Genomic DNA, 16633 nt, shown 5'->3' on the forward strand with positions numbered 1-16633 from the left:
AGAAGTAAAAAAAAAAAAAAATTTGTTTTTTTATCTCGTTTGTATTTTGACGAGCTAATGTTAGAACGGATAAATTTATAAAAATGCTCGTGTATATCTGATTTTTTAACAGACAAACAATGCTCCATTGTTGTTGATAAAAAATAGTATTTTCATGTCTGACTCGAACTGTTCAGTTTGATCGGTTAACCTGCGACTCTTATATTTTTTTGGTTTGTATTTAATACTAATATTCAGTAATTTTAAAACTGGAAAAAACCCACAACAATCCGCCATTAATGTAAGTGCAGATGAGGTAATAATAAAATGCAGAAAGTAAACGAGACAAGAAATTTGTTAACGAGGTTCGGTTTTTCCTACTCTCCGGGACTACGTCCAGATTTTGATTCCACTAGAACAAGAAAGCAAATACAACCTATTCGCAAACGCGTAAACCAAGTACAACCATCTTGATTCACTGCTCTGTTCTATTAACATCAAATCTTAAGGATAAACTCTACCTTTAACTAAACTCTCCTGAGCCTAGATTTAATCATGATAACCTAATCCTGAGCTAAACTCCCTCTGAGTCTAGACTTTAATTCTCCAAAATTTCTCAAACGATCACCACACACGAATCGTCACACCAATGAACCCAACGGTCTCCAAAACTCTCCAACACGAACCTTCAACACCAACACACAAATAAGCTTGATCACACAAGCACAAACCCGCGAAACTACGTCGCACACGATCACACACAATCTCTCACATCGAATTTCTTTGGGATTTTTATATTCTTCAAATCCACATTCTCATAAGGTCACATCCCCTTATATAACAAAAACATAAACTTACGCCTCAAGTTCTTCCAATATATCACACATAAAGAAAGTTTTCAAAACCCATAAAAATTATGCATCTCATCTTGCTGAATCATTTCTTGCTGAATCACTTCTTGCACTACTTTCTGTACTACTTCGACGACTAGTAGAAAACACAAAAATAACCGCATCTTCAATTAACCCGTGATCTGCTGAACCGGTTGAACCGGCCGGGTATCGGTTCAAAAGAAAATCATTTGATTTTGAAATAAAATATAAGATTGTAGAACTTTAGTATATTCACTATTCTGTTATTTTTAGTATTTTTTTCATTTTCTCAATTCACTTTCTTTCTATTTTAGTGTTTTTACGGTTTTAGTTGGATTTAAAATTTTTAATCATTTTATTATTATTGTTAGATTCATCTTTTGTGAAACATGGTATGCTTATTTTTAGTATAAAACTGTATAATCTCTATACATATTAAATATGTTTTAATCAATTGATCCGTGACCGAATCCAGTTGATCCAATGATCTGGTGGGTCAATAAGTAGTCCCTTTAATTACCGTTCGGATCGGATTTAAAAACATTGATTAAAAGAAAAAAAGAAATAATATTAGGAAAAGGAAATAAGATAGAGAGAATGATGCAAATTGATGTACAACTAGAAGAATAAAAGTAGGTTAAAATAAATAACATAATTTTCATTATTTTGGGATGAAAAGAATGGGAGGCTGCTTCGAGGGTTATCCTGTCGTGATATTAATGTCTTCTTGTATAATTTTGCTCTATATCTCTCATTATATAAACTTCGGTTTTTATAGGCTTTTTTTTTTTCTTCTTAAAGTATCAACGTAAATGCAACAATAAATATGAGCTCCGTTGTTAGAATGCACCATATATTTCTCGTCTTTGTTGTTAGTAGTTGAAGTTGCTGTAATCTTACTTGTGTTTGGTTACTTCTAGTTTATGTCTGGTGACTGGTTACTTCTAGCTTCTGTTTGTTGTAAAAAGTACACTGCTTCTCCAAAATGGTTTCTCCATTACTGAATAATGATGTTGTTGACGGTATATATATATAAAGATTGTCCAAAAATATATATATATATATATAAAGGAACTTTTGGAAAAGAAAAAAATATGAGCTCAGTTCCAAAATGAAAATTTGACAAGGCAATGGATTCACCTGATCACATCTCAGAATTTTATAACATGTCCCATATTCGACAAACTTGAATTTTTCCTCCACGTTCTTAGTTATATACTTCCATTTATTTGCCATGCAGCCCATTAAAGGCCAACTCGAAAAGAAGAAAAAAAGAAGAGGAATGAAGTCCATTTAAGAACTAGTATAGTACTGGTCTCAAAATTATCGGTTTAAATCCAACCCAACCTAAAACATGACAGCGTATTCGTTATTTAATTTTATATTCTTATTGTTATAATACATCATATTGGACTTATAACCGGGCCCAATAAATCCATCAGGGTTATTCATTATGTACTCTAAAACTCTAGGTTTATATGCCTATATATATGTATCATTATTCATGGAATGGAATAAGATAACAATAAGTTTCACAACACGTTATCAGCACGAGTTTGCTCTTAACAACCCTAACCCTAAAAATCGCAAAACACTGTTCACGCCGATACTGTTCATCAATACTGTTCATCGACACTGTTTGCCGATACTGTTCATCCACACTGTTCTCCGATACTGTTCATGCCGACACTGTTCATCGATACTGTTCATCGACACTGTTCATCGACAGCGTGAGTTACCGAGGTCTTAAGCTCCCGGTTCAATCCGTTCAACCCCAATTGGTGAAAGGTAAAAACAAAACCTTAAAAGCTTAAAGATCAAAAACCTTGTATTACTTAAACCTAACACTCAAAATCGAAAACACTAAGCCATGGCCGAAATCTTAAAACCTAAATCAAATCAAATCCAAAACGCAATTTTCGTGTATCCCCTAAACCGGAAATCATTCTCGGTTAACTCCTAAACCCGAATATCAATTCGATTCATCGGTTAAACCGATTATCAAACCGGTTCCAAAAAATAATAACCGGATCTCAATCTGGGTAAACCGGTTCAAACTGGTTATTCTAAACCGGAAATCAATTCGGCCCAAACCGGAATCTAATATTCCGGTCCAACTTTAAACCATTAAACCGAACTTATGTTCCGTATCCTTAAAATTTACGATTCCCGAGAAAGTTTCCTAAAATAGAAACTTTCCTCATTTAGAAGGTTTCCTCAAACAGAAACTTTCCTCATTTAGAAAGTTTTCCTCAAATAGAAACTTTCTTCATTTAGAAAGCTTCCCTCAAATAGAAACTTTCCTCATTTAGAAGGTTTCCTAAAATAGAAACTTTCCTCAAATAGCAAATGACCCGGAATGAAAACTTTCCTCATTTAGAAAGTTTCCCAAATTAGAAACTTTACTCATTTAGAAAGTTTTCCTCAAATAGAAACTTTCCTCATTTAGAAGGTTTCCTAAAATAGAAACTTTCCTCATTTAGAAGGTTTCCTAAAATAGAAATTTTCCTCAAATAGAAACTTTCCTCATTTAGAAGGTTTCCTAAAATAGAAACTTTCCTCATTTAGAAGGTTTCCTAAAATAGAAACTTTCCTCAAATAGCAAATGACCCGGAATGAAAACTTTCCTCATTTAGAAAGTTTCCCAAATCAGAAACTTTCCTCAAATATAAAGTTTCCTCAAATAGAAAATTTAATTATTTTCATATAACTATCCTTTTAACAAACCCCTAATGAAATCAATTTCACTCGAACTTTGGGTGGCCCTGAAAAAACGGTATGATCACCAGAAAACGGTGCTCTTGCCACAAGCCAAGTTTGACTGGAAGGAACTCCGGTTCCAAGATTACAAATCTGTGGATGACTACAACTCCGAACTCTTTCGGATAGTTTCAATCATGAAACTATGTGGTGAAGAGGTGTCTGATAATGATCTCCTCGAGAAAACATTATCCACCTTCCATACCCAAAATATTGTGCTTCAGCAACAATATCGTGCAATGAAACATACATTGTACGAAGATTTGTTATCCTGTTTGCTCTTGGCCGAGAAAAACAATGACCTGTTAATGAGGAACAGTGCCCAGAGGCCCCCGGGATCGGCTCCAGTACCAGATTCCCGCAAAGAATCCTACAATGTCCAGGGAGACAGATCCTCAGATCGTGGCCATGGACATGGGAATGGACGTGGGAATGGATGTGGAAAGCGTGGACGCGGAAACGGACGTGGCAACCGACATAACCTCAGTTATGGTTCCGGTAAAGGCCGTGGTATCTCTAAACCAAACCGCCCTGCCCACCCAACCAATCAGTCTGCCTGTACCAGATGCGGAATGTTCAATCACTGGACAAAGAACAGTCGTACTCCCAAGTTTCATTGCGATTTGTATCAGAAACATGGGAAAGCACCTGCTGAAGCTAACATGGCCCAGCAAGTTGATGCTAACGACACCACTGCCGAGCCGACCGATATCATGGACTACGAGACCTCAGATCTCCTCGATTGATTCTATCATCTGAACACTTGCTTATTTTGATTTTGTTTCTTTTCATTTTGGGGATCTGTTTTATTTTCATTTGCTATTTATTTTCAGACATTTTGATATTTTATTAATTTATGAATCTTATGATTTACTCATTTTTAAATCATACCTCTTGTTTAAATTGAAGATATGAACACTCAAAAGGATATCATAGTGGTGGATAGTGGATCCAGCCACACTATCCTCAAAGACAAGAGTTATTTCATAAATTTAATCATGCAAACCGCGAATATTAGCACAATAGCGGGTAGCTCGAACTTAATAGAAGGCCACGGCCAGGCCCATGTGTTGTTATCAAACGGCACACATCTGGACATTCCTGATGCATTATACTCACCCAGCTCAAAAAGAAACCTTTTAAGTTTTAAAGATATCAGACTTAATGGTTTCCACATAGAAACCCAGGGTGAAGGGAATAAAGAATCCCTACTGATCACTAAGATCACACTTGGCCATAAACAAGTCCTCGAGACTATACCCGCTTTATCTACTGGCCTTTACTATGCCAAGGTCAGTATGATTGAGGCTAATAATGCTCTCAAAGCCCGGTTCCAAGACTACACTATTTGGCACGACCGGCTTGGTCATCCCGGTACAACCATGATGCGTAAATTAATCCAAAGTTCTCAAGGACACACCCTTCGAGAAAACCGAGTCTTCCCTCAGCACCTCATGTGCACAGCTTGCTCCCAAGGGAAGTTGATCACTCGGCCTTCACCAGTAAAAGTGTCCAAAGAGACATTGCATTTTCTGGAAAGAATCCAAGGAGATATCTGTGGTCCCATTCACCCACCTTCTGGGACATTCCGGTACTTCATGGTACTAATAGATGCTTCGACCCGTTGGTCGTATGTATGCCTGTTGTCTTCTCGGAACCAAGCTTTTGCTAGGTTGTTGGCTCAAATCATCAGATTACGAGCCCACTTTCCAGACTTCCCACTAAAGACTATACGTCTTGATAATGCTGGTGAATTCACTTCCCAAGCGTTTAATGATTATTGTATGGCCATGGGGGTGACCGTGAACATCCTGTGGCACATGTCCATACTCAGAATGGACTTGCTGAATCATTCATTAAACGAATCCAATGGATTGCTCGACCATTACTCATGAGGTCGAAACTCCCGGTCTCAGCTTGGGGACATGCAGTATTACATGCTGCTGAACTAATACGCATCCGACCATCTAGTGAGCATAGATATTCCCCATCCCAATTATTATAGGGTCATGAGCCAGACATCTCCCATCTCAAAACATTTGGGTGCTCAGTCTATGTACCCATTGCTCCACCACATAGAACCAAAATGGGACCTCAAAGGAGGATGGGAATATATGTTGGTTTTGATTCTCCCACCATCATCAAATATCTCGAGCCGACCACTGGAGACCTATTTAAGGCCAGATATGCGGATTGCCAATTTGATGAATCGGTATATCCAACATTGGGTGGAGAGAAACACAAGCTGGTCAAAGAGCTATCATGGAATCAAACATCCTTAAATTGGCAAGATCCTCGGACTCTAGAATGTGATTCGGAGATCCAAAAGATTATACACTATCAAAAGCTAGCTAATCAATTGCCAGATTCCTTTGCTGACCCGAACAAAGTAACCAAATCGTACATACCAGCTTGTAATGCACCAGTACGAATCACTGTTCCAACGGGACAAGTTCAAGTTGCTACAGAGTCTGCATCACGAAATAAACGTGGCAGACCTCTAGGTTCCAAAGACAAGAATCCACGGAAATCAAAGAAAGGTGCAATAGTTGAAACCGGGATTCCCAATATAACAGACATAGCGCGCGCTGAGACTCACTCTAATGAACCACCAGAAGAGGTTCGGGACGCCGAATCTCTAGGTTCTGACGAGATCGATAACGATGAGATCTCTATCAATTACAACATGTCTGGAACCCAATGGAACAGAAAAGAAGTCGACTTAAATGCACTCTTTGCATACAAAGTAGCACTTGATATTGCGAACACGCAAGAGGATCTAGAACCCACGTCTATCACAGAGTGCACTCATAGAACAGACTGGCTAAAATGGAAAGAAGCCATAAACGTGGAGTTAAAGAGTCTCAAACTCAGGAATGTGTTTGGTCCGATCATCCGGACACCATTTAATGTCAAACCAGTGGGCCATAAATGGGTCTTTGTGCGTAAAAGAAACGAACTCGGTGAAGTCGTTCGTTATAAAGCACGGCTTGTAGCACAAGGATTCTCACAGAGACCCGGAATCGATTATGAGGAGACTTATTCTCCGGTGGTGGATGCAACTACTTTTCGATTCCTCATAAGTCTGGCCATAAGAGAAAATCTAGATTTGTGGTTAATGGATGTTGTCACCGCATATCTCTATGGGCCCCTCGACAATGAAATATACATGAGATTACCAGATGGCATAGAGCTTAAAGATAAGCATGCATCTCGAGATCAATACTGCATCAGGCTGAACAAATCCTTGTATGGACTGAAACAAAGTGGACGTATGTGGTATAACCGGTTAAGCGAATATCTCATCAGAGAAGGCTACAAAAACGATCCCATCAGTCCATGCATTTTCATCAAGAAATACTCAAACAAAGGATTTGTAATCATAGCAGTTTACGTGGATGACCTAAACATCCTCGGAACATCTGGTGAAATCTCCCAAACAGTCGACTGCTTGAAAGCAGAATTCGAAATGAAAGACCTAGGTAAAACTAAATTCTGTTTGGGTTTACAACTTGAGTACGTTAAAGGAGGAATCCTTGTGCATCAAGCAGCTTACATTGAAAAAGTACTCAAGCGATTCAATATGGACCAGGCCCACCCATTGAACAGCCCAATGGTTGTCCGGAGCCTAGGATTGGACAGTGATCCATTTGGTCCCAAGAAGGACGATGAAGAAATTCTCGGTCCAGAAAAGCCATACCTCAGTGCTGTAGGAGCGTTAATGTACTTGGCTAGTCACACTAGACCAGACATCTGTTTTGCCGTGAACCTCCTAACTCGCTTCAGCTCATGTCCAACTCAGAGGCACTGGAATGGTATCAAACACCTCCTAAGATACCTTCAAGGTACTAAAGACTTAGGACTGTTTTACACTAACCACAACAAGGATGGACTAGTTGGTTTTGCTGATGCAGGTTATCAATCAGATCCGCACAATGCCAAGTCTCAAACTGGTTATGTGTTCACGCATGGAGGAACAGCTATCTCTTGGAGATCGATAAAGCAGAAAATCACTACCACTTCATCAAACCATGCAGAACTTTTGGCCATTCACGAAGCCAGCAGAGAATGTGTTTGGCTACGATCCATGACTCAGCACATCCGATCAGATTGTGGTATGAAAGAAGATAAGGAGCCCACGGTTATGTTTGAAGACAACGCGGCTTGCATTGCTCAACTCAAGGAAGGTTATATCAAAGGAGATCGGACGAAGCACATCCTACCGAAATTCTTCTCAACCTCGGATTGGCAGAAGGATGGTACGATCAGCGTTCAACAGGTCCGATCATGCGATAACTCCGCCGACCTTTTCACCAAATCATTGCCCGCTTCAACACTCCGGAAGCTCATCCAACAAATAGGAATGCGTAGACTTAGAGATCTACGGTGATGCTCTAATCAGGGGGAGTAATGCGTGTTGTACTCTTTTTCCTTCACCATGGTTTTTCCCACTGGGTTTTCCTGGTAAGGTTTTAATGAGGCAACATTCCCCAGCGTATTATCGAGATCCCGATTGACCATCAGGTCCGGTTACTCCGTCCAAGGGGGAGTGTTATAATACATCATATTGGACTTATAACCGGGCCCAATAAGCCCATCAGGGTTATTCATTATGTACTCTAAAACCCTAGATTTATATGCCTATATATATGTATCATTATTCATGGAATGGAATAAGATAACAATAAGTTTCACAACACTTATTAGGTTGTTTTGAGTTGTTTATTTTCTACTAGATCAACATCATGACAAACAAAATACAAGACTATAAAAATGATTGATCTTTTTATTTATTAATTAGACTTTTTAGTTGTTATAAGTAATCTAAATGATTCTTACTTTAGAATTTACACAAAATCATGTTTTCTAAACTATTATCGGTGATTATCGTAATTTCGTAATTCATATAAACCAATAGATTTGATTGATAACACAATATTATACATTTTTTTTAAAATATAAGTTAGAATAGTAATTTTTTATGAATTAATAAAACTATATAAAAAATAATACATAAAAACTGTAAAAAAAACTGATAATAACGTTTTCAATAACAATTTTGATATCGTTTTTATGATTACTAGTTGTCAAAATAGTATGCCCTACCGCAATACTACATAATTACCATTCAAATCCAATATAACCAGAAAAATTATCTTCCTATAGATTTTATTAGAAAGTTGTATATTATAAAAATAAGCAGAACTATACGTATATTGCATATACACAACTAGCTAGGAGAGGTTGACTGGATAACTTACGTGGGAGATATGTTCCACGTTGATGCTAATAATGACTAAACGAACGACACGCGGATCCACGTGAGCCATCAGCTCTGTGTTACCCTGCCGTTTCGTGTCTCTCAAAGGTCAAAAACCCAGCTATTTTCTGATTCTTCACATTGAAGAAATATCTTACTATTTTATTCCATTTTTATTGATTTTATCAATACATCAATTTCTGTAGCTGTATTAATAAAGAGATGCATGAATTTGTTATTTTGGAAAAACCATATACAGTATTAGTGGTTTTAAATAAATACTACGCATATTAGTGGATTAAATTCATCACATAAGACTATTTACTAATTTTGCAAAGCGTCACATATTTGCAGTCGGCGATTGATGCGCGTAAGCCATGCAACTATTGTAATCTCCCTTCTCTTCCATCTGTTACGGTCCTTTCTTTCAAGGGTTTTTTTTTTTTTTTTTTTTTTTTTGTGGTAAAAGGTAATTAAGTTTCCTTTCAAAGTTTTGATTTATCTGATCATATAAAGAATTAATTAATTTATTTTATTAATATTGCGATGAGCGTACGTAAATTAATATCCACGTATAACGGTATAAGTATTTATGTACAATCAATTTTTATAGACATATCACATGCGTATACACTTAAAAACTTAGATATACGTTCACATGTTGCATGTCAATATTGTCGAAGTCCTCGTAATTTTTGTTCTATATATATGCAGAACCATATCGTCAAATATTCCTCTTAGGTTTTTGATAAGATTTAAACCAACAAATATTGTCAAAGAACTTTACGATTCTATAAACCCAAGAAAAAAAATATTTCATCAGTATACTCGCATAAAATACCAAATTACGTTTTTTTTTTGGTTCAATAATAAAGGTGTTCGACCATTTCATCTTTTAGTTAAAATGAATCAATATGTCAGTTTATAATTTGTTTAATGTTAATTTACCTATTGGCTTCATTTTCTATATTTCGTTACACGGTACGTAGCGTTGGTAATATAAAACCATACCGATGTAATATAGTAGATAAAATATGATTACATATACCTGCGGATATATAAACATATATGCATTGTGTATATATCGATAGACGTAGGTATAAATATTGGCTTAAAGAATATAACCTCTAAAGACTAAGGAGCAAAATGAGAAACCTAGTAGAAGAAAAGTTCCTAGAGTTCTATGAGAGTTGGGTTATACAACTTGAGCTATATCTTCATCAACTTTTAATTGCTCATAACACTATGAGTGAGACCGAGCTTCGAGCTTTGATCTCGAAGCTAACTACACATCACAAAGCTTATTACACAGCCAAATGGGCAGCCATAGGAGAAGATGTTTTAGCTTTCTTTGGACCGATTTGGCTAAACCCGTTAGAGAAAGCTTGCTTTTGGTTAACCGGATGGAAACCGTCTACGGTATTTCGGATGGTTGATAGGCTGAGGAAGTACTCGAGGGTGGTGCTTGTGGAGGCTCAGGTGAGGAAATTGGAGGAGTTGAGAGTTAAGACCAAGTTCGATGAGCAAAAAATTGAGAGGGAGATGGAGCGGTATCAGGTGGGTCCAAGATTTAGATCCGTACGGATCTTAGATTTTTATAACTATTTTTCAAACATTTGATATATATTATTTATGAATTAGAATTCTTTATTGAAAACTGGATAGCCATTTTCAGTGATATATATTTTTTGTTTGGAAAATATATCAAATTCTTTAAAGTTATAGCAATTTTCTATTGAAAACAGTGTTGAATCAAATTTGGCACTTGTCCTTATGATCAGTAATCACTGTACGTATATTGTAATTCATTTTATTATAGATATATTTAACATAAAATAACTGTCTTTAGGTGGCTATGGCTGATCGGAAGATGGTGGAACTGGCGAGGCTTGGATGTCACGTCGGAGGAGAATCGGTGGTGGTGGTGGAGGCAGCGGTGAGGGGATTAGCGACGGGTCTTGAGAAGATGGTGAAAGCGGCGGATTGTGTGCGGCTGAAAACGCTTAAAGGTATTTTAGACATTTTAGCACCACCACAGTGCGTTGAGTTTTTGGCAGCGGCGGCTACGTTTCAGGTTCAGTTACGTCGGTGGGGGAACCGAAGACATAATGTCACTCACTCCTGACACAAACTTAAGGGTTGTTTCCGCTGTTGTCACGTTTTTTTTTACTTTTTTTAAATTTACCAATAAGAATGAAAAAATTTAACTTCCATCAACAGCTGTCTTTTTTTCTTTCGCGTTAAAACCAACAATTACAAAAGAAAAATAGAATGTAATTTCATGGCATGAAATATATGAATATGTGGTGGTACTCAGAATGAAGTGCATTCTTAAGCACTTTGGTGCGTTTCTATCGGAGCTTACAGGATCAGCCGATAAGGATTATATAATATATATATATATGAATGTGAAGTATTACAAAAAAAAAAAGAGTCACACATATGTTATCACAAAAATAATACGTTCAATACGTGATATATACTACTCTGCATTATACAAACACATCGAAACTCGTATATATCAAATCCATCGAGAAGGAAACACTAATCAAAACAAACTCAACGTTGAAGAATCAAGAAACCAAATGCTCATATAAGAAAAAACTGATCCAAGAAACCAGAAGAAAAAAGAAAAAAGTGATACAACTTATAGAGAGAGAGAGAGAGAGAGAGCATTAAACGAATAGGAGAAACCTCTGATTGGTCAAGTAGCTTCAGAGGACAAGATTTCGAGCTCTGCCCACCAAAGAGGAGAGGATCTTGGAGTAGCTTTCTCAGGAGTTATGTTGATAACTTGTTTTAGTTGTTCCGCTACATCTTTCATCGAAGGTCGATGTCTCTGTTCTGTTTTCAGACATTCTCGTATCACATCGCAGATCACTTCAAGCTCTTCTTCTTTGAATGTCTTTAACGATGGATCTATCATCTCTCCTAATTCGTCGTTTTCAAGGTACTTTGAAGCCTGATACATGAGCCAGACCGTTAGTATATGGATAATGCTCTCTGTTTTTGTTTTGATTAAAGAGGGATTATTAATGCTTATATACCCATTGCTCTATAGATCCGTATTCGTCTGAGAAAGAGAGCTTTCCGGAGATTATTTCGAGCATTAAGACTCCAAAGCTATGGACGTTAGCCTCTGGTTCTGGAGGTAGTAGCAATGACGTTTGCTCTAAGTCACCACTCACATGTTTCTTCGGATTTAATCTTGCCTCTAAGTTGAATGGAATCTCCGAGACCTGCAAATTCGGTTTACCAAATCTTTATAGCGGCCTAACGACAAACCCTTTAAAACAGTTTCAGGGTTCTTGTATTGTAATATAGTTTGGGAGGTTCTTGAGCAAATATAGGTTAGTAATAACACATTCAATAACAGTTTGAGAGTTTTTAGAGCAAACCTTGGCTGCGTAGTCATCGGTTAGGTAGATTTCCGATGAGTTGAAGTCCGTATGAGCCATAGGCGGGTTCATCGCGTGCATATGTTGTAGACAGTAAGCCGTTCCCATTATTATTCTCATCCGTGCGCTCCAATCAAGATGCTCTGTCTCCATATCTGATAGGCAGAAAACGTTATTAACCGAGAGAGTGAAAGCCGACATAACATCATGAAAAGACCAAGACCAATGTTTTTACCGTGCAAATGTTCGAAAAGAGTTCCATTTGGAGCATATTCAAAGACCATCATCCTATTAAAAGGATCATCTTCTTCGCAGTATCCAATCAGATTCACAAAGTTTTTATGGTTGATCCGCGATAATGTATCAATCTACAAAAAGACATACACTAACTCCAATTCAAAAGGATACTTATAATGGTAAGACCTTTTAAGTTATTATTTTCGAGTTTCACAAGGATTAAGTAACCTTTCTACGGTATGCCATTTCCATGGCTCTTGTCCATTCCTTAGATTCAGCAATCGCGGTTGAAGCCACCGCTATCTCAACACCACTCGACAATGTTCCTTTATACACAGTGTAACCGTCAAATGTCTCTATAATGTTGCTGAAATCCTCACACGCTGTTTCAAGCTCAGACCGATTGAGCTTTGGTACCCCTAGATTTTGTCAAGTTCTCAGTTTCAATGTTAATGTTCCTAAAGAAACAGAGTAAAAATGGAAACAGAGAGAAGAAGATTTTTTACCGGTAACAAAAGCTTTCTGCAATTGTCCACTAAGACCAGTTTTCCAAGGACCTATGCTCTTTACGGCTCTTTTTCGGCAGAAGAAGATAACCGCTACTATAATCAGTAAACCGACGAAAGAAGAAACGGCGATAATCACATACAGCCATACATGTTTTGATCCTTTTGACTGTTTATTATCTTGTGGCTGATTCTTAGAGATATCAAGACTAGTGTTCTTATCAGGAGAAGGTAAAGGAGGGTGTAAAGGCGGTCTTCTCTTCTTTGCATTGGTTACTGCAGGGAAAGACCCGCTGCTTCGAGGAGAAGCTTCAGTTATAATCTCGGGAGAAGGACTAGGAGCGGAAGGAGCAGGCTCGGCCTCCAAATTACTTGACTCCTCGAGTAACTCACGTCGTTTGAAGATATCAGTTTGCTCCAAAAAGCCTGCAAGAATCAGATTGAAATCTTATCTCTAGTTTCTGCGCTAAAATTGTTGAATCCAAATTGTTTTGGCTTACTAGGGAATGCTTTCAAGAAACGTCTGGAGGTTGCTTTGATCCGGAATACAATAGCTTCTACCTTTTTTACTCGAATGATTCGGTTTCTTGAAACACTGTCAAGACAAAAGAAACACTGTCAAGAGAGATGAACGGTAAAGATGAATAACCAAAACACACTCGTGTTAGATGAATCAGAATATCACAAAGCTTACCAATGTCCAAGTTTTCTGTTAATACAGCCGAGAACAGCCAAAGGTGATAACTTTGGACTATTCTTTAACCAGACTTCATAGGACGATTGAAGTCTCACGATCTTTATTCTCGTATCACTCAAAAATTTGTTACCAGAAAGCAACCTGGATCAGTTCAACAAGGTCATAGCAAACAAAAATTTAAGGTACACTTCTTTTCAATACATTTTGTAAGAATTGAACATTAGAAATGTTAGCTCACAAGTGTTTGATAGACAAGTCATCGCTTAGCTCAAGCGGAATTTGTCCGCTCAAATCATTATTTCTCAAATCCAATACTTCCAAGTTTTCGAAACTCCCATACTCCTTTGGAATTCCACCGGAGAAATGGTTCCTAGAGAGTATTCTGTAAGAACAAGAAAGCAGTTTAGTCCAAGGAAGAACAACCAAACATAAAAAAGAGAGCTGTAGAAAGATCCTTACAGAGATCTTAAATCACTCAATTGGCTAAGCTCAGGAGCTAACGTTCCTTCCAAGGAACATCCGCTAAGATCCCTAGAAAAGCACATAGAGAATCAGACTTTATTAGAACATTGAGACACTAATCATCTCATTTTCATAGCTTAGCTAGTCTAAAACAGAGGAACTTACAGAATCTGCACTTTACCGTCAACACAAGTAACCCCTGACCAGAAGCATAGATCATTACCAAAAACATTCCAATTTGCAAGAGTCCCATGAGGATCCGAGTTCACTCTTGCCCGGAATTTCAACAATGCGGATCCTATATTCATCACAAACTATGAACCAAAACCCTAAACAAAAAACATTAAAACAAGAACAAGAAGATAGAGTTCGAAAAATCTAACCTTGGGAAGTGAGGGACAATGAGAGAGGAGCTTGAAGGCCAATGATCAAGAAGAAGAACCAAGGGAAGCGAAATCCACAACCCATCATTATAAGGTTTTTACAACTATATACTACAGATTTTTCCCTAATTACAAACCAAAATCCAAAAAACCCATTTCCCAGAAACAAACTTTCTCTTCTATATAACCAAACCAAATATATAAAAAAAAAAAAGAGAGAGAGAGAAGAAGTTATATTTCTATATATTACAATGTACAGAAGAAAGCAGAAAACAATCGGATATCAGGGTCCTTGATCATCATTTTCCAGGTTTGAAAATTGATTTTCACAAAACCCTTTTCATCACAGTGTTAATAATCTCTGGGATCTAACAGCTCCTTGTGGATCTCTTGATACCTTAAGAAAATGCAATAAAAATAACAATAATTACCAAAGGGGATACCGTTTCGAAGAAGCAACGTATATATACCTAAAAAAAACATTATATTGTCCTCTTTAAAATGAAGAACATTGTAAATTACGTAAAGGAACCAAACAAATGATTGGAAATAATAAAACTTACTGTATAAAGGATAATGTGAACAATGTATTATTATGTTTCTGGAAGAAACAAAAAGGATGAAACCAGCAAGCGGGTAGGGCAAGCAAGAGAATGTTGGTGGGAGGATTTAGAAATCAAAATATCCCTAGAAATCGATCTTAATTATATTTTAAAAAATACAATTTCTTTAAAGGAAAAAAATCGATTTCTTGTGTTTTTTTTTGCAGGATGATGATGATGATTATGATCTCAGAGTTTTCTCTCTTCGACCATCTTTGGTCTCTCCAGGGCCAAAGGGTGGTGCCTTCTCTCTCCTCCCTCTTCCCTTTTCTTCCCTCTTCTCTCTCTCTCTCTCTTTGCACAATTTGTTTTCTTTTCTTTTCTTTTTTCGAAAATTTTCCAATTTCACAACCCCTAATTCCTTGTAATTTAGTTTTCGCATTTTTTAAAATTATACTGCACTAAACCACGTCACCTTGCTGCATATCAAAAAAAAAAAAACACAAAATGAATGATTATGTATTTTTAATTTGAGTATCAAATCTTTTCTCATTCTTTATTTGGATCGAATACAAGAACAAGACCCATGGGGACGTGCCTGCCTCTTATACTTTACTAGTAGGGCCGGTAATAAAATAGTGAATCTTTGTGCCCGTTGGATATCGTTAATCTAACGGTTTTCATATCGTTTATGTATAAATGAGCACTACCACACATGACATATGGGTTTTTCAATTTATGTGCATGAACATCATCACTAGTATAATTTGTCAAAAAAAAAAAAAAAAAGGAAAGGAAGAACATCATCACTAGTAACATGTCTCCCATTACTTCTTAAAGTATTTTATTCCGTCATGATCAAATGTCAATTGTAGCTAGTATTAAGAAAAAAGAAGTCAATCAAAATCTTATATTATATATGTGTGTTTTGGGTTCATGGATTTGGAAGAAGCTTCTCAAGTATCGAGGTGTGGCAAAAAATTTCTGCTAAGTTGAAGTGAAAAATGGTAACAGCACTTCTTTTTGATATGATAATTGGTCTACTCTAGGAAGATTGGTGGATGTTGTAGGTGAGAGAGGAGTCATAGACCTGGGTATTCAACGAGGTATGTCTGTGGCTGAAGCTTGGCACTCACGTCGCAGTCGACGGCATAGAACAGAAGCTTTAAACCAGATCGAAAATGTATTAGCGGTGTCAAAGCAAAACCGAACAGAGGCAGTGAACATTGTGTTATGGCGAGGTCGGAATGACATGTACAGACCACAGTTCTCCACAAGAGATACTTGGAACCACATTAGAACAACTACAAATAAGGTAGCATGGCATAGGGGAATTTGGTTCACTCACGCGACGCCAAAGTTCTCTTTTTGTCTTTGGTTAGCAGTCTTGAACCGCCTCTCTACAGGTGATAGAATGGCAAGATGGAATGTGAGGTCGTCAGTGGCATGTGTCTTCTGCAATCACAGCATGGAAACCCGTGACCACCTTTTCTTTACATGTGTCTATGCCTCGGAAATTTGGACAGCCACTGCAAAG

At 37.3% G+C, this 16633-nt stretch overlaps 2 protein-coding genes across 2 annotated transcripts; one reads left to right on the forward strand and one right to left on the reverse strand.

Moving 5' to 3' along the window:
• Window positions 1-9778: 9778 nt before the first annotated feature.
• Window positions 9779-11088, forward strand: LOC9306101 (protein DOG1-like 4). Its single transcript, XM_002867936.2, has 2 exons — window positions 9779-10428; window positions 10721-11088. The coding sequence occupies exons 1-2, from the start codon at window positions 10018-10020 to the stop codon at window positions 10994-10996; spliced, it is 687 nt and encodes a 228-aa protein (XP_002867982.1). The 5' UTR covers window positions 9779-10017; the 3' UTR covers window positions 10997-11088.
• Window positions 11089-11311: 223 nt separating this feature from the next.
• On the reverse strand, window positions 11312-15530 carry LOC9304055 (protein MALE DISCOVERER 2). The gene is made up of 13 exons (XM_002869984.2): window positions 15118-15530; window positions 14555-14951; window positions 14337-14469; window positions 14169-14240; window positions 13948-14091; window positions 13707-13850; window positions 13513-13607; window positions 13013-13438; window positions 12735-12925; window positions 12505-12637; window positions 12270-12424; window positions 11919-12110; window positions 11312-11833 (listed from the first exon to the last, which is right to left on the reverse strand). Exons 2-13 carry the CDS (start codon window positions 14640-14642, stop codon window positions 11576-11578), a joined length of 2031 nt encoding a protein of 676 aa, XP_002870030.1. The 5' UTR covers window positions 14643-14951; window positions 15118-15530; the 3' UTR covers window positions 11312-11575.
• Between the last annotated feature and the right edge of the window lie 1103 nt (window positions 15531-16633).

The sequence above is a fragment of the Arabidopsis lyrata genome, assembly GCF_000004255.2.
Source record: "Arabidopsis lyrata subsp. lyrata unplaced genomic scaffold ARALYscaffold_7, whole genome shotgun sequence".
NCBI classification, from domain to species: domain Eukaryota; kingdom Viridiplantae; phylum Streptophyta; class Magnoliopsida; order Brassicales; family Brassicaceae; genus Arabidopsis; species Arabidopsis lyrata.